At 42.7% G+C, this 27,445-nt stretch overlaps 1 protein-coding gene across 2 annotated transcripts in view; it reads right to left on the minus strand.

Moving 5' to 3' along the window:
• CDKAL1 (CDKAL1 threonylcarbamoyladenosine tRNA methylthiotransferase) overlaps positions 1–27,445 on the minus strand; it is a 528,219-nt gene that overhangs the window by 445,877 nt on the left and 54,897 nt on the right. For both annotated transcript variants that reach the window (XM_072152454.1, XM_072152456.1), the window contains exon 5: positions 24,813–24,897. In XM_072152454.1, coding sequence (XP_072008555.1) covers positions 24,813–24,897 — 85 coding nt within the window. The remainder of the gene's footprint in view (positions 1–24,812; positions 24,898–27,445) is intronic.

Genomic DNA, 27,445 nt, shown 5'->3' on the forward strand with positions numbered 1-27,445 from the left:
TTAGGGCGACGTGTGCACGGCGGGCACACGTCAGCACATGGGCAGGAGGAGGGGGTGAGCGCCGCTTACCCCCTCATACATACTGCATGTACACACATACAGTATATACAGACACTCACACAGCATATTCATACACTCACAGTGCGCACACACCCGCACACGCCATACACTCACACAGCATATTCATACACTCACAGTGCGCACACACCCGCACACGCCATACACTCACACAGCATATTCATACACTCACAGTGCGCACACACCCGCACACGCCATACACTCACACAGCATATTCATACACTCACACAGCGCACACGCCCTACACTCACACAGCATATTCATACACTCACAGTGCGCACACACCCGCACACGCCATACACTCACACAGCATATTCATACACTCACAGTGCGCACACACCCGCACACGCCATACACTCACACAGCGCACACACCCGCACACGCCATACACTCACACAGCATATTCATACACTCACAGTGCGCACACACCATACACTCACACAGCATATTTATACACTCACAGTGCGCACACACCCGCACACGCCATACACTCACACAGCATATTCATACACTCACACAGCGCACACACCCGCACACGCCATACACTCACACAGCATATTCATACACTCACAGTGCGCACACACCCGCACACGTCATACACTCACACAGCATATTCATACACTCACAGTGCGCACACACCCGCACACGCCATACACTCACACAGCATATTCATACACTCACAGTGCAACTGCACATACCATGCACAAACAGCCCATACACTCACAGGGCGCAGACACAACGCAGACACAACGCAGACACAACGCAGACACAACGCAGACACAACGTATACATAGAGGGACTTACAGTCGGCTGTCTGTCGCATTCGGGCGGAGGAGCCGGGAAGCAGAGAAGCCGGGGGAGCGGAGGAGCAGAGGAGTCGAGGGGAGCGGAGGAGCCGAGCAGCGGACGAGGGGGGAGGGGGGAGAGCGGAGAGCTGGGGAAAGAGCGACATTGGTGACAGCCCCCCCTTCTGATGGGTCCGGTCTCAATGGCGACCGCGGACGGTACGCCACTGCCCACATGTCTCCCCTGGGGCGGGTGCTCTCACTCCGGCCCGCCCTTAGTCACGCTACTGACATTTAACTCATTTGCAGCGCGCGCTGAACCGCTCAGCCTGCGCGCTACAGGGAATAATTGCCAAGCGTAACTTTACGCATGGCAATTATTTTGGGGGGTAATGGCGCCTCATCACGCGTCTATGACGCGTGGTGAGGCGTTAATGCGACCTCTGATGACCCCTCCACAGAAAATAGCATGCTCCATCTTTTCCCCGTGTATGGTGTGGTACGATGCCACACATGTGGCACCGTACTGATGCCGTGCCGCTATTGCCGTCTATGGGGACGCATATGCGGATGCAAATTTGCAGCCGCATACACATCCCCAGAGATGGGCGTCTGAATGAGCCTTTAATCTGTATTAATCTGTGCATAATGCGCATTGCACATTGGCGCCCCTAAAGGATTCCACATTAGAATCCACAAAGCTCTTAACCACCATTGTTTCATAAACTCTAGGTAATAATAGAAAGCATTGCTAGGTGCTCTGCACTAGAGCAATGGGACAAAACACTTCAATTCAGGTATTTACCATCTCACCTGAGGCACTGGAAAAATATAACAAATGTTATTTGCCTAAAGATATTTCAAGGAAACCTACCATTTAGAAACACCCATCATTAGGCAAACATACTTTTAGACAGGCGTTGCTATGCAAACGTCGCTGCAGGTCTTGTATTGTCCAGGAACAGAGGTGTTTCGCGGCAAAACCGTTTTTGAATCATGCTATCATTAGGTTCGTCACACAGTGCGCTTGACATTTGGGTATTACCCCAATTATTCACACCCACAGCGTTACTCAAGCAGCCCTGCCCGCCCTCCCTTCCTCTCTCTCTATAGTGCAGCCGCGGTGAACTAATCCAGAAGCATTGGTATCAGCGTATAAGAGTGTAAGAGTGCATTATGCACTGTTGCGCTAGAGCTCCCGAGAGCTTGGTGACGACACCAATGCGCCGGCCATGAGATAACATGGCCGCGTCCTGCAGCCTGTTACAGAAGAAAGAAGAGGAGCCGCGACAACATTTTTTTTTTTTTCAAAGTATTGACTTGTGTATAAGCCGAGTTGAGGTTTTTCAGCACATTTTTTGTGCTGAAAAAAAAAAATCGGCTTATACACAAGTATATACAGTAAAAAGAGTATTTCTGTGATCCTGGCAACCAGTAGAATAAATATAATATACTATTTTTATGGTATGGTAAACTGACCAAAAAAAAAAATCTTACTAAAAATTGATGATTCTCATTTCCCCCAACAAAATCTCACCATTTAGCTATAGATCCCCTAAAATTATGTACCGGGAAAGTGCATCTCATGTGGCCAAAAAAAAAAAAAAAAAGCCCCTATAGGTTCACATAAGAAAAAAAAAATCTGTGTACTCGGGAGAAATTGAGTACCAAACTTTGTGGAACCTTTTTTTCATTTAATCCATTGCCAATGTTTAATTTTCCACCCAAAATGAATGTATTGAATTGTATTGAATGACTCAGGGCAGATTTGAAAAATGGGACCGCCTCCTAGAGGCCAAAATAGGCTGAAAGGGTGTGTTTCTTTGAATGGCTCTTGACAAGCATGCCAACAAGTGCAACTCTGCACCTTATCTGTACTTTACCAATATAACAAGCTCTGTTTTATCCACAAACTGATGATTGTTTATAAAATCATTATGTTCTTCTAGTTCATTTTAGTGTGCGTTTTTGCCAAATGTTTTACACTTGAGCTTTTGTGCTCTCAATCTAAACCCACTGATAAGAACATATAAAATTGTAATAGATTTGCACACTTTTAATGCTTCCTCAAAAGGACAGTATAAAAAAAAAAAAGAAACATTCTTTTAAATTCTACATTAACAATGTAGATTTCATTAATGTATTAACTAAATAGCATACAACTAAAGTTTGTTAGTGCATTCACACGAACGTATGCCTCCCTGGCTGTAAGTGGGCAGGAACACGTCAGGCTCGCTGGAGAGGAGGAGAGGTCAGCGCTGCTCACCCCTCCCCACTCCAAAGAAAATAATGCAACACGGCCGTTCTTGCAACCAAAGATACAGCAGGCTCCATCTTTTTTTGCGGCCACGGCACAGTACTGTACGGTGAGCAATCGTTGTGCTCACCGCTTCGAGACTGGGCGCCATAGCCATCTATGGGGGTCATATATCCAGGCAGCCGGATATACGTTCCCCATAAGTTTGTGTGAATGCACCCTAAAACTGACTACCATATATACTCAAATTTAACTGGGAAAACATATTGCCTCATGTATAAACCTAGGGTAGAAACTGCCCTGCAGCTGACTCCCCCAACATATTCAATGTCTTGCAACAAATAAACTTAGTACTAACCTCCGGTGCGTTCACAGCTACTCTTCTCTCTCAGGGTTCCTGTGTAGCAGTGTTGGTAGAGACAGGTCCATATGCTATGCCTATGCATAGACTATGATGTCATCAGGCAGTGACACCGCCGCATCTATAGTTTGTGTGCGGGCAGAGTTCATAAACCTAAATAATTGGTGTAAAGTATGCCTACACAGTCTTAACCCACTACAGATGATGAATTTGACTCTGATTATATGAATCTTAACCAGCATAAGACTGTGTCGACTAACTCTGCCGTATAGTACAACATTTTTCATAAATCTGCCCCACAAAGTACACACACATATTTACAGTGTATGTGCTAGTGTAAATCGATGATCACTTCAACTTTTGGCAACAGGAAACACTTGGTATTACATTGCTCCGATCTAATTGTGGGTACACATTTAACATTCTGGGAAAAAAATATATATATAAATAAATATTATATATATACCGTATATATACGAGTATACAAGTATACGAGTATACGAGTATAAGCCAACCAGAGTATAAGCCGAGGGTGGGAAATGCATTGGTCACAGATCCAGCCAAGTATAGAGACAGCCTGCCCCCAGTAGGAGACAGCCTGCCCCCAGTAGGAGACAGCCTGCCCCCAGTAGGAGACAGCCTGCCCCCAGTAGGAGACAGCCTGCCCCCAGTAGGAGACAGCCTGCCCCCAGTAGGAGACAGCCTGCCCCCAGTAGGAGACAGCCTGCCCCCAGTAGGAGACAGCCTGCCCCCAGTAGGAGACAGCCTGCCCCCAGTAGGAGACAGCCTGCCCCCAGTAGGAGACAGCCTGCCCCCAGTAGGAGACAGCCTGCCCCCAGTAGGATACAGCCGACCCAGCCTGCCCCCAGTAGGATACAGCCGACCCAGCCTGCCTCCCAGTAGTATACAGCCGACCCAGCCTGCCTCCCAGTAGTATACAGCCGACCCAGCCTGCCTCCCAGTAGTATACAGCCGACCCAGCCTGCCTCCCAGTAGTATACAGCCACCCCAGCCTGCCTCCCAGTAGTATACAGCCACCCCAGTCTGCCTCCCAGTAGTATACAGCCATCCCAGCCTGCCTTCCAGTAGTATACAGCCAACCCAGCCTGCCTCCCAGTAGTATACAGCCTGCCTCCCAGTAGTATACAGCCACCCCAGCCTGCCTCCCAGTAGTATACAGCCACCCCAGCCTGCCTCCCAGTAGTATACAGCCACTACAGCATGCCCCCAGTAGTATACAGTCAGCCCAGAACTAAAAAAAAAAAAAAAAAAAAGCCAGAAGAGGAGCCGCGATGACATCGGGGGAGCAGCGATGCGCATCAGGACCACCGGAGGGTGAGTAAATAAGTTTTTTTTTTTTAGTCCATTTTTAATTATGTTTTACAAGTATTGACTCGTGTATAAGCCGAGGGGACGTTTTTATATACGGTAATATATGAATATTATATATAAACATTATATACAAATATAATATATATATGCAGTCCCCAGGTTACATACAAGATAGGGTCATGTAGTTATGTTCTTAAGTTGAATTTGTATGTAAGTCAAAACTGTATATTCATTGTAACTCCAGCCAGAATTTTTTTGGTCTCTGTGACAATTGGATTTTAAAAATGTTGGGTTGTCATAAGAATCAGGATTAACACTAAAGCTTCATTATAGACACCTGTGATAACTGTTATAGCTGATCATTGTAGCCTAGGACTAAAGTACAATATATTACCAATATCCAGTGGTCCGTTTGTAACTAGGGGTCGTATGTAAGTCGACTGTTCTTAAAGGGAACCTGTCACCAGGAGACCCATTTTTAGCACTCTCCCTTTTGCTATATACACCACCCCCCAATAATAACTATATACATATTCCTATTATTTCTATATACAACCCCCATAATAACTATATACACATTCCTATTATTGCAATTGCCATCCTAGCTGTTTAATCCCTTAGGTGCCGCGGTGCATGGATTTGGCTGTATGGCCTGCCAATCCAGCAATATGTCTGGGTCACACAGAATGCCGCAGAACCCGGACTTAAAGTTCAAGGTCGCTCATCTCTACTTGGGAACAGATCACAAATTTAAAAGAAAAATTTCATACATTTTATAATTTATTATATATTTTTGAAGTCTGAGTCAGTCCATTTTATCATGACTCCGACTATACCAAAATGGACACAAACAAATCCACAACCCTGTTACTGGAGTCAACTACAACTATCTGAAAGTCTAAACTGCACATCATAAATATGTACTGTGCCTTATATTACTACCGTAATTAGAAAATTATACATCTGTAAATGTGGTAATCTTATCCATATATACTTTGTGATCACTTACAGGCAGGGTCCTTCTTTTGCTTGTCACCTGGTCACTGTAGTTTTGAATTTATACTTGCATTTGTTCTGGTCTTAAGATAATGTATGTGAACCCTATACTCATTGTACAGCACCACGACAATAAATTATAATAAATGTATTTACAGTCCCTAAAAAAAATCCTTAAATGCAACAGTATACACACCACAAGTCACAAATTATCTGCTATCAACTACTTTCCTGAGGTTTGAACTGCTTTTTACTTAAACATGTTTTGTGGTTGGAGAAAAGGAAGTCACCATCAAAATCAAGCATGATAAACCAGGGGCACTTACTCATAGATCCATACACCATGACTGTTATCCTTCTCAAATCAATCCAGGAAGGCTCTGGGGGTGTTACCAGAGTGCTTCCCTGCTGTAGCTTCATAGGCTGTTAGACTGTCTAACCATCGCGCCCCCCCCCCCCCCCCGACCCGCTCAGAACTTCCCCCTCCTTCAGCCTGGTTTAATCCCACTGTGAAATGGGAAAGTGCTCCTTGCCTGTAAGAGCCTGTGAAGCTGCTGATTTCAGAGGGAAGGAGGCCATGGATAACAAAGAAGATTACCACAAACAGTGCTTGGATTTATGAGTGAGTGTCCCTGGTGTATCATGCTTGGTATTGATGGTAGATTTCTTTTAAATAAGGATCTAGAACAAAGGCCAACTTTGTTTTAGGCTTTGGCACAGTATGTATTGACAAAGCTAAGCCTGAAAATAACTGAATTCCCTAAAGGAAAACAGTTCATCCTTCCATAGATGGAATACACCCATCCTGGTTTGAATATAGCTTTGTCTAAACTCAACTGTGAAGCTTCCAAAAGAAAAATAATCTCTTTAGCTTATAGCTAGAAGTATCAGCACAACTGCCATTCATATTGAGAAAGGTTAATAGAGCACAACATTTACCATACTGCCCGAATCATTAATATTTTATTTTAAAAAAAAAAACAACTAACTAAAGTCAGTCCTTTTCAGTTTATTTACTGGCCAAAATCTGTGTCAACAGGGTGGTTGTACTGGTCCCAAAATAGCATCAACGAAAAAAACCAGCTACCACAATGAGTAATGTCAAAAATATGGCAATTCAAGGAAATATTTTTTTCCTGAAAGATTTAAAATCTGCACTTTTTCCATTAGGTTTTTTTTTTGGTCCCCTCATTTGAAAAGCCATATTTTTGTTATCATTCCCTATATACAGACAGAGTTTTTTTTTTGTGACAAATTCTACTTCATAGTGTCATTGTTTAAAATCATTCAATGTACTGGTATGCTGGAGAAAAAAAATTCCAAATGTGTTGAAATTGATGGGAAAAAAATCAGCAGCCATGTTTTTCAACCTCTGGACAACCTGTTAAAGGGGTTTTTCCACCAAGTTAGGCCCTTTCCACAGGAGAGGGCCTAATTTGCTGATTGGTGGGGGTTTCTTTTGAGATCACAAGAACAGGAGGTCCGACGAGGGCCCAGGTACATTTGTCGGACCACTCGTCGCTCCCAGAGATAAACAGAGCAGACGGCCACGCATGTCCATTTTGTTCCATTTATCTCTACGGAGCTGACGGAGATTGCTTAGAGACAAACGGTTCGACAGAGATAACTGGGACCCCATCGAACCCCCCATTCTCGTGATCTGTGGGGTCTCATCACTGAGACCACCAATCAGCAAGCTAGGCGCTATCCAAAGGAGTAACGTGATTGGTGGGAAAGCCCCTTTAAAGTCTAGTTGGTATAGGGGGGGGGGGGGGGTCAGAGGAGTTGGATTTACGGGCAGTCACACCCTATCCTGTAAGATATAAATTTAACACGTAATACATACCCATTACAGCATAACTTTTAAAGGAATTTTAACATAAACAAGTATCACCAAGACAAAACTATTTTCTACATACAAAACACAACACCTTAATGCACACTTGTAGAGATCTGTAATCACAGGGGGCATGGAAAATTGCATTTTGTAGACAAGTTAAATGACTCATAATGAAGACACCAAAAACATGCCGCAAGCAATGTTTCTTATGTAACATTATAATGGGAATACAAAGAGATAATATTGTGTACCTTCATAATTGAGATTTATTACAGACACACTATCAGGTTCTTGCAGACATAGTCAGCAAAGACAAACAGAACACTGACTGCAATACTGCTCCAAGGCAAGAACTAGATGAGTCAGACTGAGGAATGAAATCAAAATTGCCAAGAAACAGCCAAAAGTTGCCAGGTAAAAGTGACCTGTAACCATAACTTGATTTAGTAAAGGCCGCAGCCTGTAGTGACTTTAAAGAACAATAATGGCCTGCCTGTGACTTCCTGAGAGGTGCTGTCAGCAAAGACAAGAACATAAGCAGAAAAACAGCAGATAAAAAAGCTGAAAAAAGCTGGATAAAGCAGAAAACGAAATGCCTTCTGCACATGACCATTATATGGGGGCCGTGATTTATACACAAAATTCTCTGCCAGATCAAGGGCCTCATAGAGGTCTATGGCACCAAGGTTGAGTACACGTTCGTGTGCATGAGTCTTTAGACTAAACTGTTAAGTTGCAGAATTCAAAATTTTGGATAATAGTAAAGCATGGGAAATACTTTATTGAATAAATAGGCTTTGTCCGTATTTTTTTCCCTCCTTTTCTTTTTACTTTTAGCTGTGTGTAAAATCTGCTTTTCCTCAGTCATGCAGACGTCTCGTTTCTGCTGCAATATTCAATGACTGTTGAAGAAAGTCGTCATTAGGTTTCCAAAATGCATAGTCCTTCCTTGTGGTGAAAGGTGGGTTTGTCCCTCCAACAAGACTAGCAGGGTAGCACACCTACTTGCCATGCATCTCTCCGGATATTCACAAAGCATTTTACAGGAGGCAGACAGGATGTCACATGCAATTATCTAATACAAGAGCCTTTGTTTCACTTAGTCTCAGAACCTGGAACATGACAGGGGTGGCACCTATACCCCTCTTTTGGAACCTCTAGCCATCCGTGTACATAAAAATCTGGATTGGCAGGACATTGAGGGGCTGTTGAACCATTACCAGCAATCTATGCATTTTTTGCAGACAATAGGCTGCTGCATATGTCTATGAAGAGAGGGCACTGGGGAGAAGTAACCCATCTTCATAGGAAGACATTTATCAGTGCTTCTTCCAAAAACAATCGTAAATTATTGCGATTATTATTGTAAGGTTGCAAGGTTCAGGTCCCCAGCTCCTTTTCACCACCAATCTTCTAGGAGGACACTTTTTAATACCATTATGAGTGTGTGGATTGATACTTTCATTATTTCTCAATCTAAATGTATTCCCTAGGCCTGACAAGAATTCCAGAGTTGTTGGTCAGGTTACAAGGACTATGGAAAGTATCAACAAAGACTGTATGCAGAGTTTACCATGCAAACATGACCCTGTTTCAAGTATAAACATAAACCAGTTAAGAAGAATATTCACAACTGGCATATACTGCCTCCTCATACAGACAACAGGTTCAGTTTTCATTGCTTCTACCACATAATTGATTGCTCTGTGTTTCAAAGTGTTCTGCTACTTGTGCCTGTTGACATAACATACACTGCAATAGCAATAACCCAGCACATGACGTGGAAAGAGAAAATAATACTCAAAACAACTGTTACAGATTCACTTTACTTTAACAGAAACCTACCACCACGGATCAACCTATTAAGGTAGATCAGGTGGTAGGTGCTTCTATTGTACGTGAGGATAGCCCTTTAAGGGCTAATCCTCACGTCCCCTGTATCTTTTTATAACTTTTATTGCCCAATATACTAATTTTCTAAATAAACTGGAGTAGCCTGAGCTGAGGCTACACGGAGAGACTACTCCACACCCCAGTAGCCTCTTTGATCCTCCTTCTGGCATATCTTCATCACGCAGCTACGAGGAGTTGCGCGCCCTTGTCCACAATGCGTGCATTCGCAGAACTTCGGCTTTGGGGACGAGGATGTACAGCTCCTCGTAGCTGCGCGCTGAAGATATGCTGGTAGGGGGATCAAAGACGCTACCGAGAGCCTCTTTATAAAATTAGCATATTAGGGCAATAAAAGTTTTAAAAAGATACAGGGGACGTGAGGATGAGCCCCTAAAAGGACTATCCTCACGTACAATAGAAGCACCTACAAACTGATCTACCTTAATAGGTAGATCCGTGGTGGTAGGTTTCCTTCAAAGGAAATCTACCATTTGTTTCCATGCATTATGAACCAAACATACCATAAGAATGCTGTAGCTACACTGAAGCAGAAACATATCTTGTTTAATCCCTGAGCTGAGTGGTTTTGCTGAAAAAACAATTATAAAATTATGATAACGAAGCTGTCGCTTCTGTGCTGGGGCTCGGCAGTTCTCCTCTCACATTAAATATGCTCGGCTTGAGAGAATGATGTAATCACGGTGTTTTGCCTGACAGGCAGAAGTAATCAATTGGCGCACCATCCCCCATCTCCTGTGTATGAGTGATCCAGCTCAGGTTGATTAGTCCAGTCTTCATAATCACACTGCAGGGCCCAATCACATGGCAGCATCCTCCTACTGCCTGAGGATGGCTAATTTATGGCCACATTTTCCTTGCTCTCTTAGCTAAGAGGGCAAAGAGCAGTTAGCAGGTTACTAACAGGGGTGCTAGGCAAGCTACGGGCCTGCTATGTTTGAGGGATGTTTGAATGTATAACAGTATAATATTTGCATGTAGGTGTACTATGGTGGGCCCCTTAAGAATTAACTTTAATCTGATGGCGGGATCAAGGATTGTAAACCAAGCACACCGACATGCTGGAGGCAGGATCTGCTCTTCTTTTAGCTGCTTATGCCCTTTCACAAAAAAAGGCTTTTAACATTATGCAAATGAGCATAGGTGATAATGGAGCCTAGAGCCCCTCAGGCACATCTGCATACTTTTAAATGCATAAAAAAGACCATAAGAAGCTTAAAGTGCAACTGTAAAGTTACTGGCAAGCCTTTGGTAAAACATCCAACAATACTTGTATCATGCCGATGGCTTCTTCCCAGCCTGAGATATATCTGGTATATTTAACATTAGATTCAGATTCAGCTAATCCTGATTGTGACATCCGCTCAGGGCAATGAATCCAAACCAGGACAGAAAGCTTGTTATTGGCCGATCTGAAGCATGTGATGAGTCATTAGGAGTCATGTGATGTGACATTAAAGGTCTTACAGCCCCTCTCAACAAGCCTCCTGTCGTCTCTAGCTGTACTACATGGTTTCCCATGGTAACCAGAAAGCATGGCAAATGGTGATTAGCTTTGGGAAACGTTAAACCTCTGCTAGCTGATAAACAGCTGCAGATAGCCAATTAAAGTAAATTAGAGAATTGCTTATTTGTACTCAGTGTAGAGTTCGGCAAAAGTTTTTATACTTTACAATAGTACTTTACAGAAGAGTGGATCCTGCCAGTGGGGGCACACACAAGAATGTCAGTGTGCACGATTTAAAATCTGTTATCCTAGTGGTAGATAGATATCCTTTAAATAACACCAATGGTCACATCACCAGCAGACTGTGCTGTGACTGGCATGGTGGTTAAGTAGGTTTGTCAGATATGCCACCTAATATCTTGCAAAACCACATTGTGTATACCTTGGCCATAAGGACGAAGTACACATAGCTGTACACCCACGCGCCTATAATGTGCAAGGCAGGGAAGTGGGAAGACACTGCACAGTATAGATGTGCACACTGCCCACTCTTCAACAACAATACCATATGCATGATTCAAACACTGCGGGATCAGTCACATGACTGGAATGGGTAATTTGCATATCAAGATAAGATTTTTACTCAATGGCACTCCAATTTTTATTTATACATCCAAGTCAGAGAAGTTGCAGCGACTGGTGCATGGAGTGCTGTCAATTACTGACATGACCATCTTATCTTTTTTTTATGGATGTGAAAATAAAAGGATGCAAATAAAATACTGACTGTACACATACATCACATGTACATTTTCTGTGGACTAGCAACAGACATGCCCTTCTGAATGAGCCTTTATAGCAGAAATTAGAGTAGATAGAATACAAGTCAGTCTTCCAGCACACGAACGTGAGCCGATCCCAGATCACAAACAACGAATATGCAGATACATGGTTTGTATGAGTACCATGTGCTTCCACACTGTTTACAGTGACTTTCCAAGGCACAAACACAGGCAGGAGTAAGACCTGTTTAACAGATTCATGCAAACCACAGCCGTGGGCATGAACCCATAAAAATAAATGTGCCTGTTGAGTTAGCAGATCGCACAGTTCTGGTGCTCCTGCTCAATATCGTGCTGTCTACAGATTACACAGGTTCGTTATGACGTCCATTTCAAGGTTCCATTTAGTAGGTGCACACAACTTCCCTTCCTATACCTTCCCTTGCATTAACTCCTTTGGCTTAGCACATAATATCTGAATAGTATGTTACAAGGTCACATTTGGTAGTTGTGCGTTACAAGTTTATGTGCTTACTATTACAATAAGCATATTTAGCAGACTTCATTAAAGGTGATGGATGATCAGTTTCGGTTCTTGTACCTCATTTTATATAAGCAGGGTGCCGGCCTACTGTTTCAATTGTAACTACATAACTTGGTAACAATATCCCGCAGAGTACACAGACAGGTTCTGCTGCACAATCCATAAGTACAAAGAGCACCAGGTGAACTGGGTGTACCTGCTTACATGACAGATGGCTCCAGCATTTGGTCTGCTAGAACAGGTGCTAAAGCAGTTTATCAGAAAGCAGATAAAAACTTGCAAGTATTTTTACTGCAATTGTGACTCAAACAAAGTACCAGTGGTCACGCACATCCAGCACTAACACAGGGGTTGAATATGCAAGCAGCAGGTGAGACAGCTGTGATCTAGGGAGAAGCTGACAGGAACCAAAGGGGAGATACTTGGAAGTGCTAGAGAGGAAGGTGGATTAGTAACAAGTCAGAACAAGTGCAGTAAAATGATCCCTCTACTTTATCGCTGTTCTTTTTTCATGTTACAGACGTTCATGTGGTGATCCTGGTTTCAGAGTTTGTTCAAAGCCAGAAAATCTCCATGAATGAAGGTTATAAGCAAAGATGCTGCAGTTTGAAATGTATCTTTCAGACAAATAAAATATAGCAGCATACATTAACAAGTGAAATGTATACAAAAGGAATACAATGACACAGATTGCATTTTCTCAGCAAACCATTCTCTATCCACACATGGAAATCTTTGTGAAAAAAATAAAAACCTTTATTCAATATATTGTGATATTACAGCATCATGTAAAGTAAGCAGCTCCTAGCGCTATCCCATTATTATCAGTGTTAAACTGCTAGCTTTATCAGAACACTCCATTAAAGCTAGCAAACACTGCAGCGCCATAGCCTCAGAATGCCAGAACTAGCTTACAGTGGTCCGGGGTATTCATAAGGGGGCAGTCTGAGGAGACTGACTGCCGCATAAATCCTAGCAGTCACCGCCGGCCTGAGGCAGGTGCCACACGCACCGCTTTGTCTTCGTTTGAAAACGCAGACAAAGCCGCACCCACCGGGGCGGATCGCGGCCGATCGCATCGGCGTTTCTATGGAAACCCCTGCGATCGGGAACGAGCCACCGGTGTTTAGCATTAAATTAATGCAAACCACCGGCGGCTCATTCCCGATCACAGGCATTTCCATAGAAACGCCGATGCAATCGGGCCGCCCCGGTGGGTGTGGCTTTGTCTGCGTTTGCGTTGTGGCACCTGCCTTAGGCGTGGGAGAGGCCATACGGGGAAGAAGCTGCGCCTCGGACCACCACCTTATCAATACACCAGAACGCTGTGAGCTTGGGGACGGCGCTGCAGTGTTCGCTAGCTTTATTGGAGGGTTCCGAAGAACTAGCAGTTTAACATTGCTACATCTGAGTTAGCGCAAGGAGCTGCTTAGTTTAGTTTGCTTTTTTTTACGTGACAGGTCCACTTTAAATACTAAAGAGACACCTTTGTTGAAAAAAATAAAACAAGCAGAGAAAGAAGCGTATAGATTCGGTTTAAGTCTACATTCAGATCTTGATTTTGCCACACATTGTACAGATACGTATGGGATTTTACCTATTTATCCTTACAACAGAGGGCAGAAGCATATCCCACTGTTTGCACAGAGTGGGATACCTTGTCTGGTTCAGCCCTTCCACTTGGAAGCAGGAGGAGGAGTGAACAACAGCGGTAACCAGGGGTTTGATGCCAAAGGTGATCCGAGTGTAAACCTATTGACTCGAGTATAAGCCGAGGGTGGGAAATGCATTGGTAACAGACCCCCCTGTATGTAGCCAGCCAGCCCCCAGTAGTCTACAGCCAGCCCCCAGTAGTCTACAGCCAGCCCCCAGTAGTCTACAGCCAGCCCCCAGTAGTCTACAGCCAGCCCCCAGTAGTCTACAGCCAGCCCCCAGTAGTCTACAGCCAGACAAGCACAGGCTTCCACGCCTGTCTTCTTTCTTCGGTAACATCCTGCAGGGCGCACCCGTGTTTCTTCTAGGACGGCAGGTGCATACGATGACGCGGACACTGCTGACGTCATACTATGCGCTGGCCAAGAAGAAACATGGCTGCGCCTTGAAGGCTGATACAGAAGAAAGAAGACAGGCGCGGATGACAGAAGAGGAGACGCGCTGACATCGTGGGAGCAGCGCTGCACCTCGGGGGCACTGGAGGGTGAGTATATAATTTTTTTTTTTTTTTAGTATTGGGCTCGTGTGTTGACTCATGTATAAGTAATGGTCATCAGACGAGATATTGCTGTATGGTCCTGTGTCCCGATTGTTCAGAATTTGGAATATAGGGATCAAATAGCGAAATGGAAAAACAGGACGTATAACCACGCTTCTCAGCTAGTAGTAAACATATAGTGGTGAACATATAGAATATACCGTATATTCCGGCGTATAAGACGACCTGGTGTACAAGACGACCCCCCTACTTTCCTGTTTAAAATATAGAGTTTAAGATATATTCGCCGTATAAGACACACAGGCCCCGGTAGTATACGGCACAGGCCCCGGTAGTATACGGCACAGCCCCCGGTAGTATACGGCACAGCCCCCGGTAGTATACGGCACAGCCATGCCCAGCATTAAAAAAAAAACAAAAAACTTATATACTCCGGTGGCCCCGATGTGCTGCGCTGCTCCCCCGATGTCCGCGCGGCTCGTCTTCAGTCTTCCGCGCTGTCTTCTTTCTTCTGCTGGGCGCCGCCATTGATCTTTCCCGGCAGGCGCCTAGTATGACGCGCCGCTGCTGACGTCATACTAGGCGCCGGCCCGGGGAAAAACATAGCGGCGCCCAGCAGAAGAAAGAAGACGGCGCGGAAGACTGAAAAACACCGCTGTGAAAACACCCGCGATCAGTGCTAGCACCGATCGCGGGTGTTACCGGTAAGCCTTTGCTGCAATATGCAGCAAAGACTTACTGGCTATGGAGAGGGCTTAGCCCGTGAGCCCTCTTCATGCAGCGCGACCTGACCGCCGCCGTGAATACACGGCGGGCGGTCGGGATTACCGGCGTATAAGACGACCCCAGACAAGACAGAAGATTTTTCTGTCTTCAAAAGTCGTCTTATACGCCGGAATATACGGTAATAATAGGTAAAACACTGATGTTCATGAACATATGAAACACATAAAAAGAATAAATAAATAGATAAATAAACACATACATGTTTGAAACACTGCATAACCGATACAAAATTGTGGTAATGAGTATCAAATCTATATAATAATAACAACATAATACTTCATGAAAGGTAGATTAATGCATAAAAAAATGGACCAATAAACGCTACGCACCCGAAGAGTCCAGTGCGTAGCATTTATTGTTCCATTTTTTATGCATTATTCTACCTTTTATTCTACCGTTTTTTTTTTTTCATTTTGGAAGTGCAAGCTACTGTGAAAATGTTAATACAGGATTCAAACCATTCAAACGCATGACATACATGAAAAAGCGCATGCATTTCCAGCGCATTTAAAAATGCACCAAGAACGGACCATTAACCCCTTATCACCGACACTAGTTTTCAGCTCAATGACCAGACTCGATTTTTCAAATCTGACATGTCTCACGATAATTGGTTATAACTTCGGAACGCTTTAACATATCCCGGTGATTTTGAGAATGTTTTCTCGTGACAAATTGTACTTCATGTTAGTTATAAAATTTAAGTGATAAGTTTTGCATTTCGTTCTGAAAAAAAGTGAAAATTTGGCAAAAGTTTGTAAAAAAATCTTCATTTTCCAAGTTTGAAATGTTCTGGTTTCCAGACAAGATGTAAAACTACCCAAAAAGTTTGATAATTAACATTTACAGAATATCTGCTTTATGTTGGGATGATAATTTATGCTACCGGTCATTTTTCTAGGATGTTATGAGGTGCAGAACTTTAGGTGCGATTTTTCTTATTTTCATGAAAATTGCCAAAACTCACATTTTGAGGGACAACTCAGCTTTCAAGTGACTTTGAGAGGCCTAAATAATAGTAAAACCCCATAAATTACCCCACTATAGAAACTTCACCCCTCAACGTATGTAAAACAACTTCTATTAAGTCTATTAACCCTTTAAGTGTTTCACATGGGTTAAAAAATATGGACTTGCGATTTAGAAACTATAGAATTTTTTTGGAAAATACATTCATTTAGGCCAAAACTGAAATTTTCAGAATAAATTAAATGATGAAACGCACTGCAACGCTTGATGCCCAATTCCTCCCGAGTGTACTGATACCCCAGATTTGTATTGTCACATTGTACTACCTATACATTTTTTTTTTTTTTGGTAATACAAACATATGAGGGCTTATTTTTTATGGGATGAGATACAATGTATAGATAATTTATTTTGGGAGTCTAAAGCTTATTCTTGAGATTTTATTAACTATTTCAAGGGGGACACAAACAAAATCATCAATTTTTATTTTGGATTGTTAGCATTTTTTTCCCCCGCTCACCGTAACGTAAAAATAATATTTTATCTTTATTCTCTAGTTCACTACGATTGCGGTGATACCTCATTTATATAGTTTTTCTTATTTTTGCTTAATTTTCCTGAGCAAAACCAATATTGGAGAAAATCGCATTGTTTTTACTATTGACAACTTTTCATGGCCATAACTTCTGTATTTTTCTGTTGTCAGATCTGGTTGAGGGCTTATTTTTTGCGAAAACAGTTGTTCTATTCAGTCGTATCATATTAGAGAACGTAACTTTTTTTGATCACTTTTTAGAACATTTTTTGTGATGGTGTTTGATGAAAAATTGTATATTATGGGAAGTTTTCCGAGTTTTTTTTCACGTAGTTGACCGAGCGGGTTCAATATTGATTTAGATTTATTGTACAGATTAATACGGACGCGGTGATACCAAATATGTATGTTTTTGTGTTTTATTTACTGTATTTGCATTTTATGTGTTACTGGGGAGATTATGGGACCTTTATTTTATTTATTTATTTAATTATATTATAAAAAGATTTATTTTATTTTTTTTTTAACTCTTTTACATTTTCTACTTCTTGGCTTGAATAAGCGATCATCCGATCGCTTATTCAAGCCTTTACACTGCAATACACTTGTATTGCAGTGTATAGTGTAAGTAACTGAGCATGCTGCGCATGCTCAGTTACTTACAGCCGGGTCTGCCAGGAAGGCAGGACCCGGCGAGAAGAGGAGCCGACAGCCTCGGGTCACTCGTCGGGACCCGGGGCAGCGGCAGGAGGGATCGGATCCCCCGGTAAGCACACCGGGGGGGTCCAATCCACGGGGGACACACTTGCACGCCGCGGTCATGATTGACCGCGGCGTGTAAGGGGTTAAACACCCGGAATCTGAGTTTTTCCGATCCCGGGTGTTAGTGCCGGGTCTGGGCTGTGATATCACAGCCCAACACCGGCACTATACTGACCCGATGTCCCGAAATCTTCTTCTGACGCGGCGCCGTAGAAAGGCGTCGCATCAGAAGAAGTACCCTTAATGACCGCCGTAGAATCCCGATAGGGCGGTCATTAAGGGGTTAACCGTCCAAGAATGCACCGTGTGACAGCACCCTAAATGTTTATTATCCAGAATCACAAATGTAGTTCTTGTTGGTATCAAAAATCGGTTTCCACCCTATGTCAAGGTTCAAAGAATGGAGACTAAATGCATTTATTTTGAGGTCAAAAGGCCCCAAAAATATATTATATTGTACATACAATAAGATTTATTGCCAGCAAGATGCTCTCTCGCCTGGTATGGCGTCCAACCACTGTCTAGATGCTGTGGTCAAGCTAGACAAATGGGTCCAAGAAGTTGACTGTCTTGCTAAAAACTTCGAGAGAGAACAAGGCTGTGGAGTCGGTGACCATTTTGGTGGAGGCCGAATAAAATAGACCGACACAGACTACAAATATATATATTATATTGTTACAATCAGTTCACTGCAGTGTGTGCTGAAGAATTTGAGGAAATGATATAATTTCATATAATTCTGATCTAAGGATGTAGGCTTTTTCTTTTATATAATAAAAAAAACTGTTTTAGTTTTTACATATCAAAATACAACAGCACCCCACCCCCTCCCTGCCCATCTACCCCCCCCCCCCCCCACAATTATGCATATAGTCTCAAACACACAGCATACTACAGTATACTTAATGACCCCTTTACAGAAGAGAGAAAGCATGGTTATCAATATGTACCTTTCATTTGTTCAGTTATATCAGTACATCTTTATAGCTCCCTTGTATATAAACAGTATATCACAACATAGCTCCTGGCCACACCCCCCATATCTTTTAAAAAAAAATTTATAGCCTTGCTCTTGAGATAAACCCCCTTTTCCATTTGAATAAGCCTAAGCATTTTATCCTTATATTCTTTTAAAGTAAGAGGGTCTGGGCTCAACCATTTCTGAGCAATCAGCTTCCTAGCCTGGTATAGTGATCTTTTGAGCGCCAACCTGAGACTCATTACCCGGTAGCTCCTCGACATATCCCAGGACGCATTGCAAAGGATTCTTGGGTATAGTCATCTGGAATATGCTTTCCAGATACGTGAGCACTCTGCTCCAGAAGCGACCAAGGAATGCACAGCCCCAAAACATGTGCATGTGATCAGGTGGGCCCTGTGCGCATCTGGGGCAATCGTCATCCTGCCTAATTCCAATGCGGCATAGGAAGGAAGGAGTTCTATATACCGTGTGGATGAGGTATACATGTGAGATTCTTAGGGCTTCAGACGTGGACACCTGAGGAACAGATGATAAAATTCCTTCCCATTGGTCTGAAATGGAACCTAAATCCGCCTCCCATTTTTGCTTTAAATTAAGAGGGAAGTTCTTTAAATAAGCTTCCAGTAGGTGGCTAGACAATAATGAAATCAGGCCAGAAGTCTCCCCCCCTAGCAGTTGTTATTGTGAACACAGGAGCAGTACCAGTGGTAAGTTTTGTTGTGGTCAATTGCGTATCCCACGCATGGCAAAAATTTGTAAAACTGGCTATGCTTAGCTGAAACTGCTCCTGCAAGTCAGAGAAGGCCTTGAAAGTGCCTTCCGAGTGTAGTTGATGGACAAATCAACCACGGTAATCTTGGATTCTTCCAAATAGGGGTGAAAGGGGTACAACTATCGACCTCCAACAACTGCTTAATTTTCCCACAGACCTTAACCATAAGTGACAGTGGGGGTCCTTGCCCTCCCCGCCCTGGGAACCCAGCTTCAAGGGCTGCCACCAAAGGCTTGTGGGGTGTCATTTCACCAATTAATGCCGCAACTGCCCCACACCCCTCTTCCGCTCCCCAACCCCTCAAATGTTGTAATTGGGAGGCCAAAAAATAAATCCAGGGGTTTGGGGCCGCCAGACCTCCAGCCTCTTTAGACCTTTGCAAATTCTCATATTTATTCCGTGCTACCCCTTTTTTCCAGATCAGCTCTCTAAACAGGGACTGGAATTTATGAAAGAATCTGAGGGGAATCCATACTGGAGTGTTGTGTATAATATACAACAGTTGGGGCATCAATATCATTTTAGTCAATTTGACTGTACCAATTACCGAAAGTGGGAGCTTGCACCATGTTGTGATTTTAGCAGCAAATCACGCAATAAGAGGGGCCAAATTAAGCTGTAAGTAGTCTTGGACTCTAGCCGAAATCTGAACTCCAAGGTACTTGAACGTGTTAACTACCTGAATGGGTGTATTAGCTACCGTGGAACCTTCTGAGAGGGGGTCAATAGGCTGGATGTAGGCTTTTAGTTGAAATTAGTGTGGATGTAGTTTTTGCTCATGCTCAGTAGTGAAACTCCTCCCCTACAGATCACAGTAAACAGGTACTAGGAATGCTTGCACTCATCTCAGCACTGTTAGAGTGCCCAGGAAATGAGGATTAGGGTTAATGCTTAGCATATCTAAAGTTTCAATAAACTGTGCATAAATTGTCAAGTCTATTTTCTCTTTGTATGCGGCTTTGAGTTTTAGTTTGCTTTTTCTCTGAGCTCTAGCCTTAAAATAATTAGGTCAGACTTGAAGTCATCTATGAAGGAGGATCTGATGGAGTTGATACGGTTTAAAAAATTCAAAGACTCCCTAAACAAATATTATTCAGTACATTTTTGTTGAAAACTGTTTAAAAAACAAAGTGTTTGCTTAATTACAATTTATTAAAGTTCTAAGGTTGTATTCCAATTAATAATGGATTATGGTGATAAAAAGCCTTGTTAAATTTATCACCTAAACATGCCCCATGTATGTGGGAGTCTGAGATAGGCTAGGCTAGCACACTGCAGCGCATGCTCACCCCTCCCTTCTCCATATATGAAAGAAAAAACAAGGGAGAAGAGAGCCAAAGGGCGCTCGATGTGCGGATTATCTCTGGGTAGGTGAATTGTGTTCCCCCATATAGGTTTGCACTCACCTTTTTGTGTTGTACGGGCAGCACAACACACTTAGTGGTCAAATAGTGGTAGGAAGAGCTGCTGCCGCAGGGAGTCTATCTCAGTGCGAATACTGTCAGAGCTGAAGAAACGTTAAATGATTCCAATCTTGGTAACAATTGGTTACTCCGTATTCCCGTCAAGGATCTGGTGCGGCCACCTCCAGTTTCAAATATACATGTTCCCACACGTCCTGTGTGAAAGGGGCCCAGGGGGAAATTGAGGAGTCTATTTAGGAGCCATAATCACAGGACAAGGAACAACATGTTGAGAAAACTGGTTCATTTTGATTAGGTAACTCCAAAATGTAAAAAGGGACGTTTTTAGCTCTTGTGGTGGAAATCGGCTACTCGTTTGATTTAGTTTCAAGTAATTCCTTCCCACTCCTCACCTTTCAAAAGATGCAAGTTACTTTTCTGTTTACAGAAACTTATTGAGTTAAGGACTTATCAGGGAGACAAATTGTACTTTTTAGTTAACACTTTTGTGACGGAGTGTCAATGGTACCTGAATGCCAGGTTTCTTCGGAACATCTTTTCATATAACAATTCTAACATTTTTCTTTCATGATATGCGAGACATTAATAAATCAAGTTATCCTATAAATTAATTAAATGTTTCTTCTCACCACCTTGAAGACAAGTGACGTACAGTTACATCACATAGCCATTAAGGTGGTAACAGAGCTCACAGGCTGAGCCCACATCATACAGAGAGGGTGTTTGCTGCATAATGAACGCTGAAGGAAAATAGCACTGTAATGCCTGAATCGCCACTTGTTCACCATTTCACAGCTCTTTCCATGACATCATCGCCCATGACAACCCTGTAACAGAAACAAGTGACCAAATGTAGGAAACCACTTTTTTCCGATTTTACATAAACATACCTTAGGGTACATTCACACATGTGGCCGCATGCACGCCCGGCCACAGCATGCTCTATCTTTTCCCCGTGTACATCGTGTGGCACCGTACCGCCATTAGGCCGCTATTGCGTCTATTGGGATGTATATGCGGCTGCAAATTTGCTGTTTAGACTTTGACTTTCCTGCCATCCCCTTCATAATACCCTTTTTTTTTTTAGATGCCTCCACCTCATAATGCCTTTTTTTTGCAGACTGTCTAATAATCATCCCTTTTCTGTTCTTCCCTTTGTCTGTAGCCCCCTCCTTGAAGTACCTCTTTACTACAACCCCTTTTCTCTAGACCCCCATCCATAGCCATAACTGCAACTCTTTATGAATTCACCCACACTCACTGAAAAGAAAAAAACAACTATATAATTACCTTTCCCTCCTCCCACAAAGAAATCCTCTTCTTTTCATTGTAGGTTTACGCAGCTCTAAAGACGACAGGCGCAATTTGATGACCTTATCAGGTCTGCCTGCTTCAGCTCAGGGTACTGCGGCCTCAATTCAGAGAAGAGAAAAGGAGGGCTGCAGCTTTGTGGGAAAGGCAAGTATATGATTATTATGTTCTTAAAGGAAACCTACCACTTAGTATGGCAGGGGTAAGCTGTAAGTACCGAGCACCAGCTCAGGGTGAGCTGGTGCCGGTACTTACTTTCGTTAGTGTTAAAACCGCGGTATCGCGGTTTTAACACTTTTTAAACTTTAGGGCAGAAGACACTTCGGCGCTGCGTGCGCACGATCGTGCGCGCGCCTCCATAGGAAATAGCGGAGATGTTGCGCGCGCACGGTCGCGCGCAGCGCCGAAGCCCCTTCTGCCCTAAAGTTTAAAAAGTGTTAAAACCGCGATACCGCGGTTTTAACACTAACGAAAGTAAGTACCGGCACCAGCTCACCCTGAGCTGGTGCTCGGTACTTACAGCTTACCCCTGCCATACTAAGTGGTAGGTTTCCTTTAAGCCTAGTCCAGGACCTGGTGCTCCATGGACCGTTCTTGGGCCACGCCCCGTAGGTTGAAGACCGCTGCCCTAGACAATGAATAGTGCAGCATAGCACATGCATAGCTCGGCACTTGACAATGAGGTCTCAGGATAAATGGCCTGCCTTAAAACCACATGTTCCTAAAGTTTATCAGTTTCAAATAATATTTCTATTATTGCTTTCACAGAACAAAACCATTTATACTTCACTACAGCTAAATGATAGTACAGAAGTAAAATAAATGGAACAAATAGTGAACAAATAAGTTCAGGACAACCAACAAAACAAAAAAATAAAACATCACAACTGTGGCTGCTCCCTGAAAATGCATTTTGGTAAGAGTCTGCTGTATGTTTTACAGGAGGTTCTTGTGGATGTTCTTTCTATTGTGAGAGAGATAAAAGATGCAGTCTGGAACAGCGAGTCCTCAACTATATCATCAATACTAATGTACGCTGCACTGTCTACTTGCTCCTGCTCTTAAAACCTCAACAGCTGGACACAATTTCCACAAAGTCGGCGAGTGCACAAGGCTGGCACTTCATGTAAGCACTTATAAACAACACAATAGCTCATATGTTAAGAGCTTTAATAACTTTTCATTTTCTAATATTCTAGCTAAAAGCTACTAGGGTTACTGGGATACAAAGTTATATCAATAAGAGACCTTTTTAAGACTTGCCTTGGTAAAGATATCATATGATAACACTCCACATAGGTTTTAATGGAAGGCAAGATTTTTTTTTAACCCCCCCCCCCCGCCTTCTCCATCAAGTTTAAATGTCATTGCTTTGAAAGAGCAATGCAATGATCAAACTCAAGGCCATAGAGATGCTGACAATATTTCTACACAAGTCATTTGTGTAAAAGAAAAAATAAATACTCTGGGAGTATTAGAATCTGAAAAAAAGCTTGAAAATAACGAGGAATTGATACAGAAAGTATATTGAAAAATTGTATAACTTTTCATTAAACAAATGATATCAATTATTTACGAAAGTGGCCAACCCCTTTAATGTTCATTCTCCAAATTGTTCTGGAAACATCTACACCAAAAAATTTTAATATCCATACTAGTATTCATAGAAATATCAGGGCTGGCAAAGACTTTTTTGACTTTCGGTTGCCGCTACTTCATCCATTCTGGAAAAGTACTGTTTTCACCATCATTCTACACATCTGCCAACTTTATCCATTTTGAAAGCAACTCATGGCCAACGACTCCTACTCTTTTCTCTTGTTCGGTCTTAAATGGACTAATGGATGGCACTATAATGGATCAATAAAGCCTTTGCTCACAATACGCTAGAGATGGTCCTGAATTCTTGGATAATCTAGAGTTCAAGAACCCCTAGAGGACATACATTTAATTCCATGAAACTTATCAGATGTACAGTATATACATGTCTAGCTATGGATGAATCTCATGGGCAGTGTCTCCAGAGTGGTAGACAAAAATTTGTTACAACCATCTCTTTCAGTCCCTTCGATGTTTCCAAGGCCACATAAAGATGCCAAAATAAACAGAAACCACATGTTATTTTCCTTTCACACACTGTCAATTAGATGCACCCAAAGCACCTTATTCGAGAGTGAAGAAGCATCCATTGAAGAGTCCCTGTGTAATCTGCTATTGCAGCCCACATTTATCAAAACTAGTGCAGTCTGTCTGAGGAGTGCAATGCGCCAGATACATCAAAAGTGGTGCAGAGTCTTCATGAATTTGGCGCCCCCTGCACCGCTCGTGAAGTGTGCACCATTTACTTATTTCGTGCACTATTCATGCTGCAGACAGATATGTGGTGCATGTCAGTAAAAAATGTGGCGCATGGTCCGACTAAACACTAACACAACGCTTTAGGTGCACATATTTTCTGTCTTGTGGGACACAATGCAGCCACGACACAAAACTGGTGCAAACTCTTTAATAAATGTGGGTCTATGTCTGTCATAAACAAAGCCAACTGGTTCCGCCTTTGTGCTCTTGGTTAATGACATGAGTTGGTCATTTGGGGGGCTTGGTGTAGACCACCTATAAGATTACATTAATTGGCCCTTATGCAGGATACGATTCTTGCCCAGTCCCATTACTCTTAAAAGGCTATATGTTTCTTTATATAGTTATGAAACCAATCAATCACTCACTTGATCGAGTTTCTGAAGTGGTCCTCAGCTGGACTCTTCACAGTGCAACTATTCAGTAGCCACAAATCTGCCTGCTCAGCACGCTCTGAAAGGGGAGACAAATATAAATTACTTGACAAAGAGAATATACAGTACTTTCAACAATGCTTTGCAACAGGTTCTTAAGTTCTGTAATAAAACATTACATTTTTATCACTATTCTCACATCAAGCAGGGAGAAAATGGAGCATAACAGGAATAAAGATATCCTGTCACCATAGAAAGGCAGTCTAATCTGCATGTGATATGTGAGAGCAGCAAGAGCTGGGAAGGCTTATTTATAGTTTTGAGGGAAAAGATTCAGTATTTTATGCAATTTTTTATATCTCTATTGATTCCAAGTTCAGGAGTCCAGGGGGCGGTCCTTGGCAGCAATGTTCACGTTCATAACTGCACAAGCATAGAAGTCATAGAAGCTTGTACAGAAATGTTACTCAAAAAGGCAGAACTTTCTCCCCTCTGTCTAGCCGAGAGCTGCAGCCTCTTTATGTTTGTTCACTGCTGCAGCTCACAGCCCAACGTTAGGTCAGGTGATTTCAGCACAGTTATGGAGCGTTCACATGACCCGGGCACAACGGCGGGGAACATCGGCGGTGAGGAGTGCAACCCGTCTCCATGACATACCGTATATACTCAATTACAAGACAAATTCTTCAGCACAAAAATGTGCTGAAAAACTCAAACTTGGGTTATACTCGAGTCAAGAAAAAAATATATAGTCAAAAAACTCACCTTTCCGGCGCCCACCACTAGTCTTCTTTTGTTCCATCGGCAACGGCAGGTCCATGCGCAGTGGCCTCGAAGCCATGACGTCAGCCGCCACTGACATCATAGTATGTGCCGGCTATGCCGTGTGAACAGACCCGTCACTGACCTGGAGCTGATGCAAGGTGAGTACTTAGTTTATTATTTATGGTGCTGTGCAAACTGGGGGCTGGCCGGTTATATAATAAAAGGGCTGGCAGGCTATATACTACAGGGAGCAAGCTATATACTACACTGGGCTTGCTGGCTATATACTGGGAGGCTGTGACAATGCATTTCCCACCCTTAGCTTATACTAGAGTCAATAGGTTTTCACAGTTTTTGTTGGTAAAATTAGGTGCCTCAACTTATACGGTATATTAAATCAGTGAACATACTCAGCATTGCTAAGGAAAGCTCAAATTTTCAGAGAGCAGTTACCATATATGAAGGGAAGTCCCTGTCCCCTCCCAGTAAAAAGCTTTATTCTGTGAAATCTGCATGGAGTAGAAGTAGGTTACAGTACGTAATGGTGAAAATGTATATAGTTTTTAAAAAAGTTGGGAACATAATTGTACAAGTTCTACATCATAAAAAAACACAAACAATACATCTCCTTTAGAAGTAAACAATCGTGATTCAAGAAATACAACAATCTATTCAGTCACTAAACGCCTTCTACACCTATTTGTTTACAAGAGACATGGACCCTAGGAATAAAGACTTAATGTAGTTTACTGCCAATCAAACAAGAATTGTAAAATACAGTATGCAAAACATAGCTATTCACAGAGAAAAGCAACCCCCCCCCCCTCCCCTCCTTATGCTCTCAATTCAGGCTTTCGTGCAGACATTAGGGCAGCAAGTTCTAAAATTCTCCTCCGCAGGATCAAATAAATGATCTTTATCTAAATAATCTATATAAGCATTCAGAGTGCAGAACCAGCTGGACACCTTCCAAGACAGCAAAACAGACAAGTATGTTCTCCTGAAATAACCCATCCACCCTTCATGTCACCTAAACACAAGGAAACTTCCAGAACATTGAGAGCATCTAATGGTTCTGATTACATAAGATGCACATGGAATACCTACCCTGATTTTTTGTATAGGGGGTTCATTATTAGTACATGAGGAGAACATAAAATTAAGGATGAATGATTTTGAATATGATGAGGATATTTACAGGACATGCCCTTTCTCAGAGATTAGAAATATGCAGTCTTGTGTACAGCCCTTTCTATTTTACAAAGACTTCCATAACACTTTAAAAGTGGTTCTCAACGTTTCAAATGCTGTGACCCCAAACCATGTCCAACAATTTAACTACTATAATCCTACCTCCCTATATCCAAGAATTTAACTACTATAATCCTCTCCCCCTATGTCCGAGAACTACTATAATCCTGCCCCCCTATGTCCGAGAACTACTATAATCCTGCCCCCTATGTCCAAGAACTACTGTAATCCTGCCCCCTATGTCCAAGAACTACTGTAATCCTGCCCCCTATGTCCAAGAACTACTGTAATCCTGCCCCCTATGTCCAAGAACTACTATAATCCTGCCCCCTATGTCCAAGAACTACTATAATCCTGCCCCCTATGTCCAAGAACTACTATAATCCTGCCCCCTATGTCCAAGAACTACTATAATCCTGCCCCCTATGTCCAAGAATTACTATAACACTGCCCCCCTACATCCAAGAACTACTATAAAACTGTCCCCCCACGTCCAATAACTACAATAACACTGCCGCCTATGTCCAAGATCTACTGCAACACTGCCCCCTGTGTCCAAGATCTACTATAACACTGCCCCCTGTGTCCAAGATCTACTATAACACTGCCCC

This window comes from Engystomops pustulosus, chromosome 5 (assembly GCF_040894005.1).
Source record: "Engystomops pustulosus chromosome 5, aEngPut4.maternal, whole genome shotgun sequence".
Classification (NCBI taxonomy): domain Eukaryota; kingdom Metazoa; phylum Chordata; class Amphibia; order Anura; family Leptodactylidae; genus Engystomops; species Engystomops pustulosus.